Source organism: Humulus lupulus, chromosome 7 (genome assembly GCF_963169125.1).
Source record: "Humulus lupulus chromosome 7, drHumLupu1.1, whole genome shotgun sequence".
Lineage (NCBI taxonomy): Eukaryota > Viridiplantae > Streptophyta > Magnoliopsida > Rosales > Cannabaceae > Humulus > Humulus lupulus.
The window spans coordinates 21,259,813-21,278,508 of NC_084799.1; the positions used below are offsets into that span (position 1 = coordinate 21,259,813).

General features: G+C 40.7%; 2 protein-coding genes across 2 annotated transcripts; one reads left to right on the forward strand and one right to left on the reverse strand.

Annotated features, from left to right (window-relative positions):
• The first annotated feature begins 312 nt into the window (after positions 1-312).
• Positions 313-3,207, forward strand: LOC133791471 (uncharacterized). Its single transcript, XM_062229398.1, has 2 exons — positions 313-316; positions 677-3,207. Exons 1-2 carry the CDS (start codon positions 313-315, stop codon positions 3,205-3,207), a joined length of 2,535 nt encoding a protein of 844 aa, XP_062085382.1.
• A 14,372-nt stretch (positions 3,208-17,579) lies between these two features.
• LOC133791472 (uncharacterized) lies at positions 17,580-18,392 on the reverse strand. The gene has a single exon (XM_062229399.1). The coding sequence runs from the start codon at positions 18,390-18,392 to the stop codon at positions 17,580-17,582; it is 813 nt and encodes a 270-aa protein (XP_062085383.1).
• Between the last annotated feature and the right edge of the window lie 304 nt (positions 18,393-18,696).

Here is an 18,696-nt window from a genome sequence, read left to right on the forward strand (position 1 = left end):
GAAATTTAACATTTTAGGCTAAAATTCAACTCATGCTGTTTAATTAAACTATCTAATGATATATTTTTTAACTATTCTTTTCCATCCTAAAAATGCCCTTCTTCTAAACCAAAGTTTTGTTACCTTCATCCTCTCTCTCTCTCTCTCTCTCTCTCACTCTCTCTCTCTCTCGTTCTCTCTCTCTCAGACCAAAAAACACCACCACGGCTTGCAGTCAGCCGGACCTCCACCCACCACGACCTCAGCCAGACCTCAGCCGGACCTCCCACACACTCAACCGACCTCCACATTCATTTTTCTCACCCAAAAGCAATGGGTAAGTGTTTTTTATGCAAAATATTGTTGGCTTTTGTTATATTTAGTGTAAGTTGTATGGATCTGCACATTGTTGGTTGTATTTTGTCCATTTTGTGTTCTGAAATGAAAGTAGACTATGTTCCATTTTTTGCGTTTTTTCTGGGTTTTTCGTTTTTTTTGCGATTTTGAACGATAAATTGCAATTTTGTGCGATTTATACCAAACTCAGAGGTTAGGGATGAAACTATGCGACATTTGAACGATGCCATTGCGATTTTGTGCGATGTTATATGTGTGGCAAAAACTAAGAATTTTGGGCGATTTTAGTGCGATTTTTGGGCGATTTGTGGGCGACTTTAAATTTTTTTGTTTGTGACAGATTCAACTGTATTTGTGGCTGTATTGTATGATGGTGTTTGGGCTGTCGAGGGTTTCAACTGGGTATTCAATTCCCCAACAAGTAAGATGTTGATGTTTGACATTGACACTACTCTGGAAAAGTTGTGTGAAGTTTTGTATGAAGAGTTGGATGTGGATCCTTTGGTGTATGAACTGAAATTAGAAGTCTGTTACATGTACATGAAAGGCACCAAGTTTCCGCCGAAGGTTTTAGTGAAAGATAGTCAACTACGAGTGTTTTTTAGCATGAAGGAAAAGATGAGTGTGGACAACTTGCTGCCACTATTTGTGACTAAGGTGAAGAAGAATGTGAATTTGGAGCCTACTCCCCCATCTGTAACCCCTCGAAGTGTGGTAGGGACCTTTGTCCCAGAAACTGATCAGGGGGTTAGTTTGAATGAGCAACTACCTAATAATATAGATGACCACAGAGCCAATATCGCATTTGATCATTTAGATGAGTTCGATGGTCCCTATTACAGCGATGATCCTGTGGTAGATTTGGATGAGGATGATGATGTGGAGCTGGAAGTTGATGGAGCTGTACAGGTACCTCCCTTGAGGTTGGAACTAACTCCAAGCAACCAAGCAGAGCGACAAAGAAGACCCCCCCGTAGTGAGAATCACCAAACACCAGGAACTAGTAGCAGTCGGCCAGGTCCTTCCATTAGTACTCCTGCTTCTGAATTTGAAGTTTGTACCAAATTCAAACCTCTTATGTGGACTAGGGAAGACATAGAGGAAAATCATGTCTATACGACATCTCTTAGTGGTACGCCTTCAGGGGAGATACATCTTGGCAAGTTGTACACAAACAAGGAAGAATTTAAGAATGTAGTGGGAAGGTATGCACTGAAAAAGAATTTTGAGTGGATGGTGAGGAAGTCTGGCACTGATGTGTTGTACGTTACTTGCAAGGATCAAAATTGTAAATGGAGATTAAGGGGGAGGAAGAAGGCACGTTGTGACATGTTCGAGGTTACTGTGTTCCACAATGAACACACATGTAACTTGAATTCTAGAAATTCTGATCACCGTCAAGCAGCACCGTGGGTTATTGGCCGCATTATTAAGGAAAAGTACACATCAGTTGGAACTAAGTACATGGCAAAAGACATACAGAGCGATATGTTTAAGGATTATGGCATCAAGATTAGTTATGAGAAGGCTTGGAGGTGTAGAGAGAAGGCACTTACGTATGTGAGGGGTACGCCAGCAGAATCTTATACAAAGTTATATGGTTACTTGTACATGCTGGAACAGAAGAATCCAGGTACTATTACTGACATTGTGAGAGAGGACGACCGGTTCAAGTACTGTTTTTGGTCACTGGATGCTTGTAGGAGGGGATTTAAGTTTTGTCGTCCTGTGATTAGTATTGACGGAACATTCTTGAAGACAAAGTATGGGGGCACAATGTTACTTGCTGTTGCGTACGATGCAAACAACCAATTGTTTCCGATGGCCTTTGCAATTGTTGACAGTGAGAACCACGACTCTTGGAAGTATTTCTTGCAGAAGTTAAGGGAAGCCATTGGGGAGGTTGAAAACCTTGTGTACGTATCGGATAGGCATCAGAGCATTGAACATGCTGTCGAGGTCGTTTTCCCCGAAGCATGCCATTGTTTTTGCTTTAAACATATTACTATGAATGTCACGTTCAAGTTCAAGATTGATGTATGTAACACGCAAATATGGCTGGCAGCCTACGCATGGTCGAAGATTGAATGTGATAGACATTTTGAGGTGCTCAAACGGATGGATCCTCCCATTGCTACATACGTCGAGCAAATAGGGCTTGAAAAGTGGGCTCGTCCTTATTGTCCAGGCGATCGGTACAACATAATGACAAGCAACGCCGCTGAAAGCTTCAACAACGTGACAGAAGAATTCAGGAAATATCCAATAACTACTTTGGTTGAATTCACCAGGTTCACACTGCAAAATTGGTTTGCTGATCGTCTCGAAAATGCAAGTAAGTGCACTACCCCTTTGGCAACTACTTTTGAGAAGGATTTAAAAGCACAACATGAAGATGGTAGGTTCAGGACTGTCTATCGTAATGGTGCACAATTATTTAACGTTGGTACGGGTCCTGAAGGTCAGAGAGGTGGTGATGTGGACTTAGTCGAGAGAACATGCACATGCGGAATGTTCCAATCGCTAAAAATCCCTTGTCCTCATGCATGTGCCGCAGCAATTAGTCAGAATGCTAGCCTGTATGCACTTAGCTCCCCGTACTACACAAAAGACACGTGGAAGAAGACCTACGATGCAACAATTAATGTTGTCGGCGAGGAGGATGATTGGGTACTACCGGAACACATCAAGAACATGAGAGTCGGGGTACCAGTAGATAAAAAACCGGTGGGTCGGCCTAGGAAAAGCAATGCGGGTAGAAGACCGACGAAGCGTCGCCCGTCTAATGGTCAAGTGGTTGTGGAACCTCGCCATTGTACTAACTGCGGTGGTTCGGGGCACAACAGAGCTACATGCAAAGCTCGAGTTTGAAGCTTTTCTCTATTAGTGTACTTATCTATATTAGTTGTAATGCACTTATTTTTGGACTGGATTTTTGTGTTGTATTCCTGGTTGCTGTTACAGTTTTTTACCCTTTTTTTTTAACAGGAATGTGTGAACCATGTAGAATTTTTAGCACGCGATGTTTTTGCGATTAGTATGCGATTTTGTGTGATATATTTTGCGATGCTCAGTTAATGCACACTAGGAATCTATGAAGATTAATTATGCGATTTTCTTGCGATATATTTGCGATTTTTTAAATTTACACCAGAAACTACGGAGATTTTTGTGCGATCAATGCGATTTCAGACGATGTAAATGTGCGATTTTCAAAGCAAAATTAGCGATTAAAGACGATTTCTAACATATTTTACTAATCTGACAAAATATAATAGTGTCGTAAATATATTAGTGTCGTAAATATTATACATTCTGGTAAAATAAGTCAACACACCACCTATGTCTAAAGGTGAGCATGTTATCATCGTTAACTTTCTCAAACGACCGATCCAACATTTGATGCTCCACGTATTCAATGGCATACATTCCACAATTGCCACTGCAAATAAAAAGATATTGGTAATTATTAGTAACAATTTAGTCAAGTAATTCATAGTGGAGTACAAAATAAAATAAATACAAAAAGAGACATTTACCTTCTTTCCGCTTGCGGTGCAACTTCCGGAGTAGCTCATTTATAATGCATTGGTGGGAGCTGGCTGAGATCACCTGTTTCAATCGGAAATGCATAACTGTTGGTCTTAAAATAACCAGAAGCCCGCAATAAGGATGCAAATATCTTGGTATAAGGCTTCAAATATGACTTCATATTGTCCTCAGTCGTGGCGCTGATATCACAGTCATATACAACAATCTGCCAATTCTCAATATCTACCTCAACAGCCACCTAATGCTTCTCAGTAGGAAGGTTCAATGTGAAGTAGATGTACTCCTGGTTTTCTCAACAAGGCAAGTGCCGATGCTTCATCCCCCTCACATAATCAATAACTGACTCATCCCAGATAAATGTGCTTCTGTCACCATCATGACAACTCCAGTACATTGAAAATATTTGTGGAGCAGATGTGTCCAGAACCACACAATTCGTAGTGTAAACCTCAGGGAAGAGCTTCCTCCTTCTTCTTAACAAGTGGAATATGACATCAATTTGCTGCATTTGAAATAAAAATGTTTAGAATCGAATCGCAAAAAAGTCGCACAAATGTCGCAAACAAGTCGCATAAAACACAATTTCTGTAATTAAATCGCTTTATGTCGCACCTACATCGCCAAACATCGCGCATATCCCAATGTACCATTTTCATGATTTTCTAAGCGACTTAAAGCGATTTAATTGCGATTTAAACAAACAATCAACTTATACATCGCTAAATATCGTAAATAAAATGATGTATTGTTCAAAATGAGAAAACAGTTAAATTAAACAGTTAAGAAACAAGTACTTACAGAATCGTCGATCCATTCGTGCTCCACCATCAACTTCACGAACCAACTCCGATCGGCAATGCCAGTGTGCACTTCTCTAGGACGGCGGTTGTCCCTCAAGTAAGTAATCCACCTTTTGAAAAATTTGTAGAGTCGTGGGTCTGCTGGCCTCAAAGTATCAACCTCAATAGGACCAGTTCGTTGTTTCTTCTTCCCCGCTGTGTAGTCCTTCAAATACACTGGCTTCCGTTTTGCCCTCCTCACAAATTCCACTCCAGCTGGTGGCCCATCCAACTGTTGCACATCCTGAGACTGCGTATCTTCGATGGCCATAATAATGGCATCCGTTGGAGTAGAAGGAACCTCATCTACGTTGGGTTCCCAATCTTCAGGGCACACGTCGTCTTCAGAACCAGAATTATACTGACGACATTCATCCTCTGCTGGCTGTGATGGTTGCTTCTGTAACAAACTTATCACGGTCGCAAGTTGATCCATGATAAGCTTCTTCATCTCAGCCTGACTACTCTCCTGCTCATTCTGTGCAGCCAGAATTACTATTTGTTGGGCTTCGACCTTCTCCAATCTCTTCGCCAACCCAAGGTAGTCGGCGTCATTGGCTGCAGGAGTTGAGGTTGGAGGCACAGTGCCTGATGTGGACGACTCTGTTTGTTCTTTCGGTGGTGATGGTGGAATGATTTTCGCAGTTTGAACATATTCCGCCACCCATTTTGCTTGGGTTTCGAATTGAGTGGAATCTTGTGTTCTAGCTTCTGTTTCTTCCATCTCATCTGAGCCCATATCCACCGTGGGAACTTCACCCTCACAATTGGACTTCCAGTATTCAACCTCCCAATTCCGAGGGTGTAAGATTTGAAGAACAACCATCTGCATAACCAAAAAATTAGAAAACAATCAATATCCCAGAAACTTGAAGAAACATCGCATAATGTCGCAAAATTATAATATCAACAAAGTAATAAAAATCGCATTTATGTCGCAAGAAGTCGCAATTATGTCGCTAATATTTTTAAAAGAAATCAAATATAAATCACAAAATAAAACATCGCATAATGTCGCAAATATGTCGCAAAACAGATAATGTAAATCACATAAATGTCACGTAAAAATCGCACATATATCGCAAATAATACTGAAGGCAAAATATATCAAAACAACAATGAGAAATAGAGAAAGATTCACATACCCTTTTCTCAAACAGCAGTGCCACATCAATTTGCTTCACATCGTGTTTCGTAACAGTAACGGGGGTGCTCCAGTTCAACATTCTAGGGAATTTGCTCCCTTTGCACTGCCCATACTTCTTCCCCACATCTTGCATGACCTCAAACGCCCAATATTGCAGGGCCGGTGCATATCCGTACACATTGTACTTCGGTTCTAGTTGAGTAACTTTTTTCTCCTTCTTAGATTTCTTCTTCTTCTTATCTTTCTTGCGCGACAACTTATCCAGGTAGTTTTGCCGTAGCTGCTGCATATTTTTAGTTGTGGAAGACAACAACTTCTGATAAGAAAGGAGGCCCCAAGGATACTCGAAGAAGTTATCTACATTTTCAACTAACTTCAGCATATCAGTCCAAATATACACACCCTCGGACCGTGACAACAGAACGCCTTCAACAAAAGCACATAAACCCAGCTTGTAAACATCATCTTCAACATCACACGCCTCAAAAGCTAGCCAAAGGGTTTTGAAGGCCACCCTTTTCGCATTGTTGAAATAGTCCCGCAGCATTCGATCAGAATCACATTGTGTATTCAATTCTACTGTCGAGGGGCCACCGCTCATCTTTAGGCCTGTGATCAAACCGAACTCATACCTCCCAAATCTGGTTTCCGTTTTACCCACGTAAAACCACACTTCATCATTTTTAACTTCACTGACTTTCTTTTTCCTCAATAACAGTTGATGCACAATCACCCCAGAGAATTGAAGAACACTGGCATTCCAGAAAGATCCGAAGGGACTTTCCTTCGCCTTATCAGTCAACTTAAAGGCTTCGAACTTATCCTTTATAGCAGTGAAGTACCCACTCCCTCTGTAGCTGATACACCCTGGAAAATGCTCGGACAATGGGAGAACGAGCTCTGGAGCCATCTGCATTTTTAAAAACAGGATTTATAATCGCACAAATGTCGCAAAAGAACTCGCAAAACCTCGCAAAACTACAATTATAAAAAATGTATAAGGTTTTTAAATTAAAATCGCAAACCTATCCAATATAATCGCACAAAGATCGCACAAAGATCGCTAAAACAATACAAATGCCATAAACTATCATTATTTTCCCTACATAATCGGACAATATCGCCCAAATGTCGTTCAAAAATCGCAAATCAGACACAAACAACGCCAAGCAACCATTCTTGCCTTGATAAGTCGCACAAAATCGCACAAACATCGCTTAATATCGCAAATTTATAAGAAACCAAAGAAAAAGCAGTCCCGATACCCAGATTCTTCCCCAAACACAAAATAGTAGAAATCTGAACATTAATCACAGAATGCAATTCTAAAACAACAAACCAACCTCAAATACACCAATTTCATTCGAATTAAAAAGAGAAATTAAAAGAAAAATATAAAAAACAATCCTTGATTCCCGTGGGTTCAAATGGCGGTGGCGGCGGTGATCGGAGAGTGGGTTCTCGGAGGTCCGACCTTTCGTTCCTTGGTCCGCGTGGGTCACTGGGTTCGTGTGGGTTCGATGTGGGTCACTGGGTTCCTTGGTCCGCGTGGGTAGTGTTCGTGTGGGTCACTGGGTTCGGTGTGGGCGTGTGGGTTCGTGTGGGTCGCTGGTTCGGTGTGGCGTTGCAGGGTGGCTGGGTTCGTGTGGGTTCGTCGCTGGGTTGGGTGTGTTCGTGTGGGTCGCTGGTTCGGTGTGGGTTCGTGTGCGTTGCGAGGTGGCTGGGTTCCATGCACGACGAGTCCGTCCCTGGTCTGTAGAAAGATGGCGAGAATGGGAGAATTCAGGAGAGAGAAGAAAGTTAGAGAAAAGGGAGGGAAGTTGAAAAGTCAGGGGTATTTTGGGGAATAAATTGAAAGAGTGGGATAACTTTCCTATCTTTATTTTTTGAGTTTAATTTTTTAGCTTGTTAAATTTTTTAGCATATTATGTCAAATTTCCCTTTAATATATTAAAATTAATACCAAACACAATTTCACTTATGCCAATTTTATAGTATAAGAGTTTATTAATTTAAGTTCGACCCATCCAAGATTATAAGAATAACCTCTTAATTACTACCCTTTTTATTTAAAGAAAAACCTTTTGATTCCAATTATGATGATATTAAGTACTTGTATAATTTTGGGAAAATTTTGAGGAATTTGGAATTGCGACTGCACTCAGTAAATTTGACTAACTGAGCTGCCTACATACCTTCTTTACGAATGATCAAGTCACTTGTAGTTCTAGATAGATATTTTGGAATTTGAATATAAGAATTTCCGGTATATGACCATTTTCAGGAATACTTTGTCATTTGAAAATTTGGGAAAATTCCTAGGTGGATGACCTTTTATGAAATTTTGATATTTGTGTTTTTATACCATTTTGCGGCATTGGTGACTGCACTTAGTCTTAGCAACTAAGTTGCCTACGTATCCTTATTTAGGAATCAAGTCAAACGTAGTTCCGGTATATTTTCAAAGATTTTATGATGCTTTGATAATTAAGAGGTGCATGACCTCTTTTTGGGATACCATTTATTATGGCTTTGAATTTTAGTGCACTTTTAATTTTGAGGTAAAATTACCATTTTTGAGATTTTGTGAGGTTAATGACCTCTTTGAAATTTTGGAATGATATTTCATCATTTTGAATTGATTTTGATGAGCTCATTTGAGATTTGGAAATTTCATACAATTTCGCATGGTTTTATAATTTTATCATTTTGGTGACAATTTTATGTTTTGAAATATCTTTATATATAAAATAAATTATTAAAGAGATTATTTGACCAATATTTTAATTGATTATTCCAAAATTTGGTAATGAATAATCAAATTTAATATCAGATAATATCTATATACTAAAATTCAAATTTAATTTTAGAGATTTGAATTTAAAATTTATGATAAAATCTGATATAGATATTTATAAGATAATATCATTATTTTATATTCTAAAATTCAGTTTGAATTTGAAATATAATTAAGATATCATCTTTTGTCTATTTAAACCTTCTGCCATACTCAATATAATGCATTCTTCAAAGTTCTCCAAATTTGAGAGACATTGTTTAACTTTGAGAAGAAAGTGAAGCATATATTTGGGTATGTATATTTGTTCTCCTTGATTGTTTACATCATAAACAATTATATAAATATATAGTTCTAATCTCTTATGTATATATATACATTTAGGAGACGACAAAAGTTTATTTGTGACAATTATCTATCTTCAATTGTCATTTATTTATTGATTTAAAGAGTCATCTTCATCAAAGTTTGCTTCTCAATTTTGGTAAACAAAATTTTTCATTTACATATATAAAATATATGCGTATAAATATCAGTTTAATATATATATATATATATATATATATTTATATCATACGACACACATGTTTATATATGTTGAATATTAGTTTGGATCACAATTTGTTGAAAATCTTTTGACTCGGACATCTTTTGATATTTTGCCCAACTTTTAACTGCACTATCTGGATATACATATATGCACAGATAAATGATCTGGTTTCCAAATGTATATATATATATATATATATATAATATTAATAGTGAGTATTAAAATGCCTTCTTTGCTCGTAAAATCAATCAAAAAGTAAAGAAGAATGAAGAAAAAAAATTATAACTCTTCCTTTAGCTATTGAATATATATTGACCTATATGTACTTATATGTATATTATATAAGTCACATGCCAAAACAATGCCAGACCATGATTCATGAATAACATATTTCCTTCTTTTATCATTTTCACGCATTTACTATTCGCCATTTTGTTGCTTTTCATATACACATAGACATACAATTGAGAGCACATTCAGATCATACACAAGCAACAGAGCTTTTGGGTTTAACACCTTTGAATACTATACTGCCTTTTCTTTTTGTTTTGCTTTGAGTTTCGACAAAGATAAATCAGTTTAAACAATTATTTTGCTTGATTGTATTCTTATACCCTTGCGATAAGGTGCCATGTATTTTCTTGATTTTACTGTTTATACTCAACTGAAATTTTGCTACAATTTTGATAGCATAGTCAAATATGAATTTTATGATTTATCATTTTATCCATGACTATATCTCAATTTTTTTTGAGACATTTTATTGCTTACAAAGCTTAGGTCAAAGTGGATCATGAATGATAGAAAATCATCTTTGATTTTTGGAGAGATTAGACAGCATAATGGCATTTAATATTTATGATTTATCATGTTTTTCATGGTTATATCTCACTTTTGAAGATCTTTTGTGACAAAGCCTAGGTCAACGTGAACCATGATCAATCATGAAAATCAATTATAATTTTAGGAGAGATTTGGACAGTATAACAACATGGAGAAATAAGATTTTTCCCCTTTTCCCTTTGGCTATATCTCACTTTTAAAGACCTTTTGTGGCTTATAAAGCCTAGGCATTTTGTGGCTTATAAAGCCTAGGTCAAAGTGGACCAAAGACTAAAGAAGAAAATCACTGAGAAATAAAAAAAAAATTGGAATACCAAGAAGAAAATAGGGGCAAACCTTAGTACTCACTTTATAGAAATCTTTGAGGATGAAAATCTTAACTCTCTCTGTATTTCTTTCTTAATTTCTCTCTTGTGTTTTTTCTCGTAATCTCTCACACAATTTTGACAGAGTTTTTCCTTCTCTTTTTTTCTCCTCCCTTGTGTCTAATTTATTTCCCATTTTATAGACTTTATTTTACGTTATGTGAAGAGTGGTGAGAATGGAATGTGGGAAGGTGGAGAGAAAAGTGGAGATACTCCTCTCCACTAATTTGACTGAATCACCTTTTTTATAATAATATATTATTATATTTTTTTATTATTTTTTTTTCGTTCAACAGTAGTCCTTGAGAGATTTTTCATATTACTAAAAAAAGACAATTTTAATAAAAGGATGGGCCATGGTTCTACCCCTTTCACTCAATTTAGTAATATACACTTTGTTTATAATTCAGTACTATATCTTTGACATCTTAGTTGGTTGATACTTTCAGTCTTGAAAAAGCCATTTTCATATAAAGTTGATGTTGTGGGACAATGCTGAGTAATGAGGACAAGAAGTTGGCGACCATGAGATGAGTTAATTATTACGTCTAAAATTCTTAGAGGGTGTTTGGTGTCACGGGCCGGCTATTTGGGAACTCCAACTAGACGGAACGTGCGACACTTGCAGACTCTTCAAGCTAGCAAGTCAGCCTACAACACACACCTACAGGCAAAAAACTCAGCGGTTAGCCACATACACATCTCGGACATGCAACGGGCAATAACGAAGTATGAGCAAGCACACAGCAAGTCATTCCTAGGAACGTCCACACAACACAAAGCACACAACAAGGAAAATGGCACGCAGTGGCCCAACGAAGCTAACAAACAAGCAACACATAAGCAACAAGGAAGCACACAGGGGCAAGTATGGATAAATGTTATTTCATTAATATATAGCCTTGATATGGCAAGGGAGTACACAGCTTTGGCCCCTATCTTCTGATGGCCATGGTGCTTCCCTAAGTCACCAGATCACCTCCCCCTAAGGAGCCTTCTAGGGAAATAAAGTCTTCCCAAGAACATATATGATTTTTATCTGAGAGACATATGCAATATTACAAAAATGCCACTACCCTATCCCATGAGGTTGCTTGGTGCAAGACTTGACTAATGATCAAGCACCAAGGCATGCTCATTACAAAATGGCCCCATGTGGGTGTGCCAAAGGGGCCACACTCTCCCCCACTCAATCCTTCGGCGCCCTCGACGAAGTAGCTTGTAGATCTTTAATCTTCTGCATGAGCTTCTTCAAGTCTTCCGCCCTCTCCCAGTTGATCTCATCGTCTGCGAGCCCCTTCCATTTTACCAGATATTCTTTATGCTTTTTACGGTCAGTGGTGACCGTCCTTTCTGCCAGGATTTCTTCAGGTTGACGCTTGCTCCTTGGCTGAACGATGACTCCTCCTCTGGTTGACTGGTTGCGCGCTGGATTTGCTGGATCTTCATGATACGGCTTCAAGTTGCTGACATGAAGGACCGGGTGTATCTTCATCCAAGCTGGTAGGTCGACTTTGTAGGAGGTTAGGCCAACTTTTGAGATGATTGAGACCGGACCCTCGTACTTGCGAATGAGTCTGATGTCTTTGTCCCCTCGGAATCTCAACTGTTTGGGCCTCAGCTTGATTAACACTAAGTCACCTGCTTTGAACTCCAGTGGTCTGCGCTTCTGATCAGCCCACTTCTTCATTCTTTTTCGATGCTTGTTCTAAATAAGCTTCGGCAATCTCTGTCGTTTTCTTCCAGTCTTTTGTGAAGTGAAAGGCTCGCGGGTTTCGACCGCGATATTCATCCACTGTGTGGGGTAACAGTGGCTGCTGTCCATTAACAACTTCAAAAGGGCTCTTATTTGATGAAGAACTCTTTTGAGAGTTGAAGCAAAATTGAGCTACATCGAGTAGTTGCGGCCAATTCTTCTGATTGGCATTGAAAAAGTGGCGAAAGTACTCCTCCAACATCCCGTTGAATCTTTCTGTCTGCCCATTTGTCTGCGGATGGTAGCTCGAGGAAATGTTCAGTTGTGACCCCAAGAGATTGAATAGTTCGGACCAAAAGGTCCCAGTGAATCTTCCATCTCGGTCACTAACAATGTTTTGGGGCACTCCCCAATATTTGACAATGTGCTTGAAAAATTGTCTGGCTGTCTCTTCTGCCGAACAGTACTTCGACACTGGGATGAATGTTGCATACTTCGAGAATCTATCCACGACCACCAAGATCGCACTTAAATCTCCTGTCTTCGGAAGACTGGTGATAAAGTCAAGCGACACACTCTCCCATGGTCAGCTTGGGACTCGCAAGGGCTCCAACAACCCAGGTGTCTTGTTCCTATCGACCTTGTCTTGCTGGCAGACCAGACAGGTCTTGGTGTACTCCACTACATCGTCTCGCATTTGTGGCCAGTAGTATCCATGCTTCAAGAGGGCATGGGTTCTCTGCCACCCTGGATGACCTGCCCACAGAGTGTCATGCGATTAGTAATGTCCTTCGCAAATCTCCAGCTTTCGGAACATACAAGCGCCCTCCTTTAGCCCACAGAAGATCATCCTCCACCCAGAACTGGCGAGTCTTGCCTTCTTTTACGAGCTTCAGGATGGTCCTGACAACTGGGTCTTTCTCCAGGTTTTCTTTAATGCATTCCTTGAGTGGAGTGTTCACCACGCTAGTCGATAAACTAGCCATGATCTTTAGAGTCGCCAACTCCGCTTTGCGACTCAAGGCGTCAGCTTCCTGGTTCAAGCGTCCTGCCCTGTGCTCAAAACGGAAGTCGAATTCTGCCACAAACTTCTGCCATCGAGCCTGCTTAGGGGTCAGCTTCGGCTGAGTAAGGAAATGACTCACAGCTGCATTATCCGTCTTCACTACGAACTTTGACCCCAGCAAGTAATGCCACCACACTCGCAAGCAATGTATAACTGCGAGGAGCTCCTTCTCCTGGGCAGTATACCTCCTCTCAGCTTCAGACAGCTTGCGACTTTCGTATGCGACCAGGTGGTCCTCTTGTACTAGTACCCCTCCTAGAGCATAATCTGATGCATCTGTCTGTACTTCGAAGGGCTTGCTAATAGTTGGCAAGGCAAGAGCAGGATCCTTCATCGTAGCTTCTTTCAAAGTCCTGAACGCTTCAGCACACTTGTCAGTCCACGCCCAAATCACACCCTTTTTAGAAGCTCGGTCAAGGGTGTCGCCCTTCTTGAGTAGCCGTCCACAAATCGTTTATAGTAGTTGGCTAGGCCCAAGAAGGAGTGGAGTTCTTTCACGTTTGTGGGGGGTTTCCATTCCTGGATTGCCCTCACCTTCTCCAGATCCATACGAATACGGCCACGTTCCACCACGTGGCCTAAGAACTTGATGCTCTCCTGTGCAAACGAGCATTTCTCTCGCTTCACATATAGCTGGTTCTCTCTCAACTTCTGAAACACTTGAGCCAAGTGTTCTTGATGCTCTTCAATCGTGGCGCTATAAACCACGATGTCATCCAAGTACACCACCACGAAATTATCTAGATACTCGTGGAATACTTGGTTCATTAGTGTACAGAAGGTAGCAGGTGCAATTGTCAACCCAAACGGCATTACTCAAAACTCAAATGCTCCGTATCGAGTAACACACGTAGTCTTTGGTTCATCCCCATCTGCAATCCTCACCTGATAGTAGCCCGATCTCAAGTCCAACTTTGTGAAGTATTTGGCTCCACTTAGCTGGTCGAACAAATCAGCGATCAGAGGAATGAGGTATGTGTTGCGAACTGTCACCTTATTGAGAGCCCTATAGTCGATGCACAGTCTTAAGCTCCCATCGTGCTTCTTCTGGAATAGCACCGGTGCGCCATATGGCGCCTTCGACGGTCTGATGAAGACTGCCTCCAATAGCTCTTTTAATTGCTTCCTCAATTCTTCTAGCTCAGGGGGTGCCATTCTGTATGGCGCTTTTGTTGGAGGTTTCGCTCCGGGCACCAGCTCTATCTGGTGATCAATCCCCCTCTTTGGTGGCAAGGCTTTGGGGAGTTTATCTGGCATCGCATCCCCATACCCCTGTAAGACCCTCGTAATTACTAGTGGAACAATTCTTCCACTACTTCTTCGAACACGGTGGGTACAGCTACATAAGTGGGCTCCTGCTTCCTCACACCCTTCTTGAACTGTAAAGCTGATAGAAGCTTCACAGCAGGGGGTGGTTTCACCTTTGCAGGTACCAATGAAGGAGTCTCTCCCATTATGAGTAAGCTTCCAGTGGCAGGAATTGGAATGGCACCTTTCTCGGTTAGAAAGTCCATTCCCAAAACTACATCGAAGTCGTCCATATGGACGACCACCAAATCAGTCTGCCCTTCCCACGTGTCGATTTTCACTTTTACCCCTTTAGCCACGCCAGTTGTGGCCAAGGCTTTGGAGTTGACCGCTTTCATGCGGCCTGCATCTTTCTCCAGCTTTAGTCCCAGTCGCTTTGCTTCAAGTTCAGAGATGAAGTTGTGGGTGGCGCCAGTATCAAACATCACGCTTTTGGCAGGCTTGCCATTGATAGCGGCATCCAGGAACATTAGCCCTTTCCCCAGGGTCTTCTTCCCTTTCTCGCCATGCTTCTTGAGAGCGTTCAACAGGCGGACAGCGCTCATGTGCGCGTACTCTTCTTCTTCCTCTTCTCCTTCGCCCTGTTGTTCTTGGCCGATGAGGGCATTCAGCTTGCCCCGGAATTGGCAAACTGCCGACTTGTGTGGGCCTTTGCAAATCCAACAAGCTAGCGGCTTCTTCCCTGCAGCAGCATCTGTCCCACTGGAAGAATTGGACTCAGCTGTCCTCTTCTCTCCCCCACTCTTACCCTGCCAGGACTTCCCAGACTTCTTACTCCCGGCGCTACTTGAGCTGGCTGGAGGAGTAGCCCTTTTTGGCAGGTTGCTCTCCGGAGTGTAGTCTGTTAAGCGTTCGGCAGCAGCTTGAGCGGTGGCCAGATCAGACACTCGCTGTCTTTGAAGTTCTTGCTTGGCCCACGGTTTCAATCCCTCGAGGAAGCAGAAGAGCCTGTCCACTTCGGACATGTCTTTAATATCGAGCATCAGTCCCGAAAATCTCTTTACATACTCTCGGATTGTCCCGACTTGTTTAAGCTCTCGTAACTGGCGACGAGCTATGTAAGCTACATTTTCTGGCAGAAACTGCGTCTTTAATTCCCTCTTCAGGTCCGCCCAAGATGTGATAGTACACCTGCCATTCTCTATATCATCATACTTGGTCCTCCACCACACCTTGGCATCCCCCGACAAATACATGGTAGCCATGGCGACCTTTCCATCTTCCGAATTGGCCCGCACGACTCTAAAGTAATGTTCCATGTCAAAGAGGAAATTCTCCAAATCCTTTGCGTCCCTGGCCCCATTATAGGGCCTCGGCTCGGGTACTTTGGCTCGGCCATATTCCATACCTATCGGCCCTGTTGCAGGGGCATTCCCAACCGCTCGCATGGTCAGGTTTACCTTGGCAGATAGCTCAGCCATTTCTTCTCTGAGCACACCGACTGCCTCCCTGCAATCTTCCGTCGTGTCGTTTATGGAAACTTCTTATTCCTTCAGCATGCACTCCACTGCCGCGATGCGCTCTTCCCACCGAGGGGAAACAGAAGTACTTGTTGGAGTGTTTCTTTTCTCCAACGCGATAATTTTGGATAGAAGAACATCATTCTCCTTTTCCAACGCAGCTATGCGATTGTTTGCATCAGACGATCCCGAGTCCTGGCTTGCAGAGGAAAGATCCCTGACCCTCTCGTCCAGGCCATCTAGTTCCCCTACTCGCTTCTCAAGAGCTTCGATCCTCTGAGTGTTGCTCACCATAGTGTGTTTTTGCCAAGCGCTTTCTAACTTGGCTCTGATACCAACTGTCACGGGCCGGCTATTTGGGAACTCCAACTAGACGGATCGTGCGGCACTTGCAGACTCTTCAAGCTAGCAAGTCAGCCTACAACACACACCTACAGGCAAACAAACTTAGCGGTTAACCACATACACATCTCGGACATGCAACGGGAAATAACGAAGTATGAGCAAGCACACAACAAGTCATTCCTAGGAACGTCCACACAACACAAAGCACACAACAAGGCAAATGGCACGCAGTGGCCCAACGAAGCTAACAAACAAGCAACACATAAGCAACAAGGAAGCACACAGGGGCAAGTATGGATAAATGTTATTTCATTAATATATAGCCTTGATAGGGCAAGGGAGTACACATCTTTGGCCCCTATCTGCTGATGGCCATGGTGCTTCCCTAAGTCACCAGGTCACCTCCCCCTAAGGAGCCTTCTAGGGAAATAAAGTCTTCCCAGGAACATATATGATTTTTGTCTGAGAGACATATGTAATATTACAAAAATGCCACTACCCTATCCCATGAGGTTGCTTGGTGCAAGACTTGACTAATGATCAAGCACCAAGGCATGCTCATTACAAAATGGCCCCATGTGGGTGTGCCAAAGGGGCAGCACGCCACATTTGGCACCTTAACTAAAAAATTGTTTTTTTTGTTTTTAAAAGCTAAAAACTGTTTTTTGAAAACAAGTTGGGGTGTTTGGCGTTGTTTTCAGAAAGCAATTTTTAAAAACAAAGTTACAAAAAACAGAAAATTTTGAGAACAACAAAAAGTTGTTTTCTGTTGTTCTCAAAAAAATTTTGTCTATCTTTTTTTTTTCTCATATCATTTATTTATTTATTATTATTTAATATCATTTATTGTCACATAATTTTCTCTCTCATTAGTTTCTCTCACATCACTTTCTTTCTCATCACTTAATATATCATCATTTTCTCTCTCATTATTTTTTCTCTCTCGTCATTTCCTCTCTCATCACTCTCTCTACTCACTTCTCTCTCTTCACTTTCTTTCTCATTTTTTCTTGGATTAATTTCTCTTTCTCAATTTCTATCAAATTTTCTTTCATTACTTTCTCACTTCTTGTTTTTCATCATTTTTTTTTCAAATTATTTTATCTCATTATTTATTACAAACTTTTAAAATATTTTTGTCTTTGTAAATATATTTGTTAATATTTTATTTAAGATTTTAAAAAAATAAAACTAAAAAATTGTTTTTTAGAAAACATTAATCAAATACCTCTTGTTTTGTTTTTTTTTGTTTTTTTTGTTGATGAAATATCAACTTCATTGAAAAAAATTAGCTGTGAGGAAGTTCCGTCCTTTTGGTGTGAGGAAGTTCCGTCCTTTTGGTGGTGCTTTCATGAATAGCCCGTAAGGCTTTATGATAGCTTCCAACGGAGTGTCGTAAAGCTTGTCACAGAAAGCTTCGGAGTGGCCTATGATGCCACATATAAAACAAAAAGTCGGGACACGTTCATATTTGAAGTTCGCCCAAAAAGCAACGCCGTCGCGTTTCCGAAACTTCATTCTTCTTTTCAGAGGAGCGCTTAAAGGAACAGACACCCGAACGCAGAGATAATCACGCCACACTCCGTTGTAATTATTCGGGTCCGATTTAAGGAAAACACCTATATAATTACCTGCTTTTTGTACCACTTGTTCGGTTTTGAAACCCGATTGCAAGTCGTGAATCTGCACCCACATATCAAGGGTATCAAGGTTGATGAGCTTTGGATTGTCCCCTGTTTTCAATCTTTTGATTATGAGCTGTTTACGATCATACGTCCATGGGCTACCGTCTAAGACACGGTTGATGTCTATTTCATGATAGAATTGAAAGAGAAACCTGTTTTGCTCCAGGATCTTGACCGTCATTCCCTTACCAGGCTTCCAAAGATCTGCAATCATGTTTTGAAAGATATTGAAATCTGATATCTTTCCTGTAAGGAGGCGTCCGGCTAAGCACCATCGAGCGTCATACTCAGTGGCATCATCCTCTGTAATATCAAGAACCTCTTCACTGTCTTCTTCTTCTTCCAAACATATATTGCTCCATCGAGTTTCAATATCATTGGTGGTACCGCTGCTAGAAGCCATGGACCAGAAAAACAAAACCAGAAAAAAACAATCAAACTCTCTCTAAAATCATAGAGACAAAATCACATGTCAAAAGACATGACTCACTTTGAAAACACAACTTTGAAAACAAAAAACAGAAAACAACAACAAACAGGCCTTAGTCTCTCCCTCTATATATATATATATATATATATATATAAAATTTCGTCTATCTGTCCAAGTTGCTGGGTAATGAAAATCTATGGGACCACATTATTAATGATCTGAATTTTGATGAGCCCATTAAGACTTTTTTATACCAAGGGGGCCATGGGTGACAAGT